Genomic DNA, 7,601 nt, shown 5'->3' with positions numbered 1-7,601 from the left:
TATTATATACAAGGATTGTACATGTTTGAAATAAAGAGATGGGGATGGTTTTATGTTATAAATTAATAATATTAAGAGGGAACAAATTTCTAACAAGTGTTCCCAGGCAAAACAAACCTTGCCCGGTAGCACTTATGATGAATATGAAGGAAGTTATCGCGGAGAAAAAAATAGGTACCCGATGGGTAAATGTGGCTACTGCTTATAAATACAATTGAATTGTTTATAAAATTTACCTTAATTAAAATTTTAATAAGGTAAATTTTCTTAAAATAAACACCTCTTACTCTATATCGAATCAGCCTAGGCGAACCACGAGGTGAACTTCGTTTATCTTTTATCTTCCGATACTATGAGGTTATAATGAGGTTTCTCTTATTTCGTTTCTAGTTTTGATTAGTTTTGAAGTTTATCAAGAAATAGAATGGGTAATCGAACTTGATCAGGATAAGTGCTGATTGGTTACAAACGCTGTGTCCTAAATCACTGAGTGCGTTTACATGCACAGAGAGAAAATCGAATTTCTGCCGTTGCTCGACTGAAATCGAAGTTCTAAATGGCATGGAAACACCTTAGCTAGGCTGAAATCGAACCGAACTTGATTTCTTGTAATCGAGCTACACGACCTAGATTATGCGATTTTTGCCGAGCTACTTAGTGCATGTATACCCTATCGAGCTACGTAGTCGAGCTACTTACTTCAGCACTGCCCCTTCCGGAAGTGACGAGTGACGAGACCACAAGCGGGAAACACAACAGCCTCGGTTGAAAAAAACAAAACAAAAACAGCCTCGGTCGGCATGACACTTCACCTTAGCCGCCACTTTATTAGGAACACTTGTGTCTGGGCATGTACGCACCCATTTCCAATTAGTTGGTAAGTTATTAGCATGTTAGCAGTAGGGCTTTGACTTCGAACTTCGATATTTGAATACAATTCGAATGTTGTGAAAAAAAGAGATGTTCGAACGAATATTAGGCAGCTCTAAATATTCGAACCTGTATATGGTATCATTAGGCATAATTCTTTTTTGTGAATGTGGTTGTAAACGTTTTCAGTTCAGGTCGCAGGTTTTTTTTTTTTAATGTCTGTGGAATTTATGTGAATCGCGAAGGTCATTGTCTTTTGTCTTATCTGGGCACCTGTAGACGTTAGCGTCAAGCTGGCACGCATTGAACAATGGAGTCAGATGCTAGCACGTTGGAGATTTGCACTCCGGAGAATTTAAAAAGTGATGTGTGGCGCTATTTTGGATTCGAAAAAAAAGATGGAGAATGCGATAAAAAAAAGGTTACCTTTAAAATATGTGGAAACAAATTGGCCTATCAATCAACAACTTCAAACTTGAGGGCCCACTTGAAGACATTGCACGCGGGAGCGCTAGAAGGTGAGAGGGGGCTGCGAGAGGGGTCTGTGATACGCCGGCAGGTGAAGATAGACACTCTAATTCCTGTGCGAGGCCTCCCATATGCTCGCCAGAGTAAAGTGACAGATATGCTGGCAAGATTTATATGTGAGGACATGAGGCCTGTGAATCTGCTCTATGGGGCTGGGTTCCAATCGTTCATCCGGGAGCTGGAGCCCAGGTACCAAATTCCCTGCCCCCGGACCATGAGTGGAAAAATCGCCAAGCTCTATGGCTACACCAAAAGCGAGCTACGGGAGAGGCTGAGGGGAGAAAAGCTTGCTCTTACCACGGACGGGTGGAGTTCACTGGCCACGGAGTCCTACATCACGGTCACGGCCCATTTCATCAATGCGAACTGGGAGTTACGAAACGTTGTGCTGGACACCTCAGAACTTCAAGCTGCGCACACAGCAACAAATGTCTCGAAATGCATTGCCAGCATCCTCCAGGACTATAACATAGAGGACTCGGTGCTAGCCATAACAACGGACAATGCACTAAACTACATAAACACTGTGGAGAGACACCTGTGCATCCCGGACATCCCCTGCATGGCGCACACTCTCAATTTGGCAGCAAGAAAGGGGCTTGCGCAGCGTTCAGTTGCAACCGCAGTTAGTCACCTTAAAGCAGCGGCTCAAAATTTCAAAACATCCACAACAGACAGCTACCTCCTTGAGGCCAAGCAGAAGCTACTTGGATTCAAACCACTGCAGCTGATCAACGACTGCCCCACCCGATGGAATAGCACGTACGAGATGATCTGTCGGGCTGTTGATCAACAAGCCCCCGTTGCAGCGGTAATCATGGAAAAAAAACTCAGCAAACTGGAGCTCAGAAGTGTGGAGTGGACCCTAATGGAGAAGGTCAGTAACGTTGGCTTGTTAAGTCTCATAGTATTGGGGCAATGGTATGTCCCTAATATGTATTTCTACAATTTAACACACGCCTTGTCAACGTCAGCTAGCTAGCTTAGTCTGTGTGTTTTTTGTAACATCAACTGTGGGCTAGGCTAGCTAGCACAGCCTGTAGCCTATGTTGCGTCTTGTCTATATGTTGTGTTAATGTCTAGTTAAAATATATATTAATTGTGTGTTTGTTCCACAGGTGAAAGACGTGCTGAAGCCATTTAAAGTAGCTACCGAGGCGTTGTCAACTGAAAGCTACCCAACAGCATCTGCTGTCCTCCCGCTGCAATACGTGCTTCTGGCGCAACTCCAGCCCTCCACCGACGACCAGACAGCAGTGAAGGAGATGAAAACTTTAATGTCATCGGATCTGAAGTCGCGCTATGACTCTGCCAAAGACGCCTTCCTGATTCTGAACACAGCCAGCTTCCTCGACCCTCGTTTTCGCAGGCTGGTTCATCTAGAGCAAGAGTCGCGGGAGGCAGTGCGTGCTAAAGTTCAGAGGGAGCTTGCCGAGCTCGGAGAGGACACGGCGGGCGAAGAGAGAGAAGATGGGGATGCGGCCGATGCGACCATGGAGCCACCGAAGAGCAAGGCAAATGCGCTCAGTGCGATGGGGGATCTCCTTGGTGATGTCTTCTGTCAACACTCGGCAGGAGGTAACGTTCATTAAAAAGCAGTATAAATTCGAAGAGAATTCCGTTATTGTCAGTAGGCCTAACCTATTTACTTGTACAATTTGCAGACCCTATACATCATGCACAATGGCTTTGAAATAATCTCACTACACTGTAGACATTGGGGAATACACACAGTGGGATATTTACAGTAAAGGTGTAGGACACAAGTGGGTATTTGCACAACTGTATGTAATATCATTGAATTAAACCGTATTTATTTTTTAACAGTACGACTGCATGAAGACGTCATCCAAGCAGAGATGATGGCCTACGACAGTGAGCCTCCACCCCCGTCTGACAGCAACCCGTTGTCCTGGTGGAAGGAGAGGAGCCCCAAATACCCCTACCTCGCCAAGCTGGCCTGTGGCTACCTGGCAATATGTGGGACATCCGTGAGGGCGGAACGTGTGTTTTCCACTGCAGGGAACATAGTCACGAAGAAACAGTCTTCGTTAGAGCCAGAGAATGTGAACCAGCTTGTGTTTTTGGCCAACAATCTAAAATACAAATAGACCCAACGATTTTCAATTATTTTATTTGTTGTGTATGTGCGCGCACAAGTTCTAAGCTCCAAAATAATCTAAAATACAAATAGACCCAACGATTTTCAATTATTTTATTTGTTGTGTGTGTGCGCCCACAAGTTGTACGTTGCTTTTAATTCCTGTTCACTATTAATGTCAGTGATTGTTGTGCTGATGTGCTAATATTAAATGTTACTGTTAAATGTTAATATGTCATGAACGTAAAAATATTTTTCATTTCCCCATCAGAAGTCAGTCATTTTTGCGAGATTGGACAGAGTCTGACTTTATTAAGTACAACATAGGCCTACAATAAATGAAGTGTAATGTAACTGCTGATGTGATTAAATGCAATTGACTTTTTCTTCAGAAAATATCGATGTGTTTGTTTTTTTCTGCAGATATTTGGTTGGTTTTTGTACACCTGATGTCATAACATAAATGAAATTACTAACGTAGACTATGCGACACTGCGCAGTAATGCTTTCATGCGCTGTTATTTTTGTCAACTTGGGATAGTTGCTAAAAAAAAATTTAAAAAAACTATTAGCTTACTTGCGCAAGTAGCCTATAGGCCTAAATTAATTTAGCCTACACATGGTGGAATTTACATACCATGAAGTTCATAAGTTAACGAAGTGAGCACGTAAAACTAATCTGTGATCTTATAACATCGTGTCCGTGTTGGTTTGAATTGTGAATCAGAGACGCGAGCAGGAAGCAGTGACATGACAGCTGACACCGGTCTCATTCAAAACAAACATTCTCAAAAGCCAACACGAATGGGCTCGGAACGGCAGTGTTATAAACTCACAGATTAGGTGTAGGCCTAGCAGTACCTGCTCATTTTGTAAACGTTCCCCTTTGATTGTCAGTGAGGCTACAGTTTAGAGGCTTTCATCAGTACAAGCAACCAGGAAACCGAAGGAACAGCGTTTCACACAAAAAAGGCAACGGACAAACGACGAAGTTTGTGGATTATGTAACGTTAAAAGTGTCAGCCGGTATAATGCCAATTACTACGGCACTGCACGTTTCATTAGTAGTGGTTGTAAAAACACGCCTGAATATTTCATATTTCCTGCACGTAATCTTATTGACATTGACTGAACACTGCCCCCTGGTGGACTGAATATCATTTAATTTTGATGCCGAGGTGTTAGTGAGGCATTTAAGAATAATATAATTAATAAAAGTTCGAATACTATTCGAATGTCTAGATTAATTTCCAAACGAACTTCGAATATGATTTTTGGGCCAAGGTCAAAGCCCTAGTTAGCAGGCTAACAGTTAATATGTTCACCATTACAGATCAACTTCAACTTAGTGGCCATTTTATTAGGAACACTTCTGTTCGTACATACAAACTACAAACACTCTTCTTGTGAACACGGAACTGACAACTTTGTTTAAAACTCTTGAATAGCTCTTCTTCATGACGACAACCGGAAGTATACCAACATGATGGGGCGTGTAGCGCCACCTGTGGCTCGGGTGCACAATGTACCTCACACAATAGCTCGATTTCCTTGTGTGCATGTAGGATTGGATTTCTCTGGCACCCCTGCTGGGACCCTTTGCTCGATTACCGACAGCAGCTCGATTTGGATGTGCATGTAAACGCACTGACTCACTCGTTCACTACGCCCTACTCACTATATAGGAAATTACTATATAGAGGACTATCTTGTGAGCTCACTGATTAAATGATAAAACTTCTTTGCCGCGGCCTTTTTTTTCTTCTTTGCTGCGGCACTACTTTTCGTGATGCATTGTGGACAGCACTACAAAATGGCGAACTGACTACATAGTCCACTGTGTAGTGAGTAGGGAGTGATTCGGGACACAGGAACGTTCGCTAATTTTACACTAATTCTTATACTCGATCTTGTGTACTATTGTAATACTTATGTAATAATTGTAATACTTATGCGCATGCGCAGTGTGCTATTGTTACACTCATTCTTACAACACAATCACTACGTTTACATGCACATAGAGAGAATCGAATTTCTGCCGTTGCTCGACTGAAATCGAAGTTCAAAATGCCATGTATACACCTTAATTCGGCTGAAATTGAACCGAACTTGATTTCTTGGAATCGAGCTACACGACCTAGATTATGCGATTTCTGCCGAGCTACTTAGTGCATGTAAACCCTATTGAGCTACGTATTCGAGCTACTTACTTCAGCACTGCCCCTTCCGGAAGTGACAAGACCACAAGGGAAACACAACAGCCTCGGTCGGCATGACAACGAATCATGACAACGGCATGAATCTTTTCTTTTTGTGGCATTGTTTGCACTGTTAAAATTTAGCTCACTTACTGTATCACCAAATACATCTGTACAGCTGTTGCATAGCTGTGAATTGTGTCGAAAAAACAGCCTCGGTTGGCATGACACTTCACCTTAGCCGCCCACTTTATTAGGAACACTTCTGTTCGTACATACAAACTACAAACACTCTTCTTAGAGTTTAGAGTTTATTTTATTTTTAAAAGGGACAGTGCACAAATTAAACATTATCCTTGTGGTCAGGACAGATGTCTGTACCAGGTTATAGCGGTACATGCTAATTTCTTCTTCTTCTTCTTCGGAGTTTAATATGGCAGATTAGACACCAACTGGTGTATTACCGCCACCTACAGGATAATCAAGTCCACTACCATGTCAGACTCTTAGATTCTGGAATAAAGCCCAGAGGCTTTTAAAAACCCAATCAGGATGGAGGTAACTTTATAATCCTTCAACTGAAGCAAAACAGGGAGAGAGACAGTGGTAACACCAAGGCCGGAGAGGTTGTTAAAAAACGTACGTCTATGCACACTGTATTGCACACATTCTAACAAAACATGAGAAATTGTCTCAGGAACTCTGCATTTGTCGCACAATCCATCTCTGTGTTTATTAATCAGATATAGATTGGAGTTTAGGGCACAATGCCCTAATCTAAGACGTGTCAGCACTACTTGCTGAGACCTAACTCCAGTTAAAGTACACTGGGAGCTTACAGAAGGCTGAATTGCATACAAGTGTCTCCCTTTCACATCTCTGTCCCACTGGAGCTGCCATGTCTGGAACACTTCCTCCATGAGTTTACTCCTTAGTTCAGTTCGACCTGGGCTAACCGACACAGAAATTGTGTCCTCTTTCAAGCTGTCTTTTGCACACTGATCGACTAGTTCATTCCCCTTAATACCCATATGGGCGGGGACCCACAGGAAAGAAACAACACAGCCACTCTTATGGAGATTATTCAGCAACAATAGAATGTCTGAGATTAGATCAGGGCGAGCATTTGAAGAGTATGTTTCAATACAGTGTAAGACTGATGAAGAGTCAGAGCAAATAATCACGTTTTTAGGCCGTGCCTCCAATACCCATTGAAGGGCTTTTAAAATACCCAAAGCCTCCGCTGTAAACACAGACATATTATCACTTATTCTATACCCGCATTTTAAATCTAGCTGTGGAACATAAAACGCACAACTCACTCTCCCTGACTCGGGATCTTTAGATCCATCAGTATAAATCTGCAAATGCAGATTCCAGTTATGTTGAATATGCTCCTGAACAGAGTCCTTAGAAAATTCAATCTCCTCATCATGTTTATCCTTGTGCAACTTAAAATCAATTTGGAAGGAGGGAAGGAGCCACACAGGTACTGATCCCCAATAGGAACTCTTAACTGGGACCATATCCAATAAGTTATAATCTTTGGCCCATGTCATACATTGTCTAAGGAATGGATGGCTTCTCATCTGGTCAGAGGCAAATTCATAACAATCCATGAGTATGTGGCTTGTGGGGCAGATAGCAAACTTCTCCCTGAGCCTATTCCAATAGTGCAGAGAAAGCTGAACTCTTCTCACCATCAAAGGCTTCTCACCTGTTTCAACCAGAAGAGCAGAGGTCGATGTGGAGGCAAATGCCCCACAACAGACTCTAAGGGCCTTAAATTGAATGACATCTTTAAGACAGAAATTGCAGCCGCACCATATACCTGGCACCCATAGTCAAAGATAGATCTTATCATAGCCTGATAAATAGTTAGTAAAGTGCCCTTTTCAGCCCCC

General features: G+C 42.6%; 1 protein-coding gene across 1 annotated transcript; it reads left to right on the top strand.

Moving 5' to 3' along the window:
* The first annotated feature begins 1,929 nt into the window (after positions 1 to 1,929).
* Positions 1,930 to 3,589, top strand: LOC132885923 (E3 SUMO-protein ligase ZBED1-like). Its single transcript, XM_060920456.1, has 3 exons — positions 1,930 to 2,275; positions 2,517 to 2,976; positions 3,226 to 3,589. The coding sequence occupies exons 1-3, from the start codon at positions 1,961 to 1,963 to the stop codon at positions 3,507 to 3,509; spliced, it is 1,059 nt and encodes a 352-aa protein (XP_060776439.1). The 5' UTR covers positions 1,930 to 1,960; the 3' UTR covers positions 3,510 to 3,589.
* Positions 3,590 to 7,601: the final 4,012 nt, after the last annotated feature.

Source organism: Neoarius graeffei, chromosome 5 (genome assembly GCF_027579695.1).
Source record: "Neoarius graeffei isolate fNeoGra1 chromosome 5, fNeoGra1.pri, whole genome shotgun sequence".
NCBI lineage: Eukaryota > Metazoa > Chordata > Actinopteri > Siluriformes > Ariidae > Neoarius > Neoarius graeffei.
Note: the sequence above shows the minus strand (reverse complement) of the source record. Positions and strands in the feature narration are given on the sequence as shown.

What these genes read in the sequence shown, in the direction of transcription:
- LOC132885923 (XM_060920456.1), top strand. Translation starts at nt 1,961, where the DNA reads ATGGCGCACACTCTCAATTTGGCAGCAAGAAAGGGGCTTGCGCAGCGT. An exon ending in AGTGGACCCTAATGGAGAAG is followed by an intron (nt 2,276 to 2,516) that starts GTCAGTAACGTT and finishes TTTGTTCCACAG; the next exon opens with GTGAAAGACGTGCTGAAGCC. An exon ending in CTGTCAACACTCGGCAGGAG is followed by an intron (nt 2,977 to 3,225) that starts GTAACGTTCATT and finishes ATTTTTTAACAG; the next exon opens with TACGACTGCATGAAGACGTC.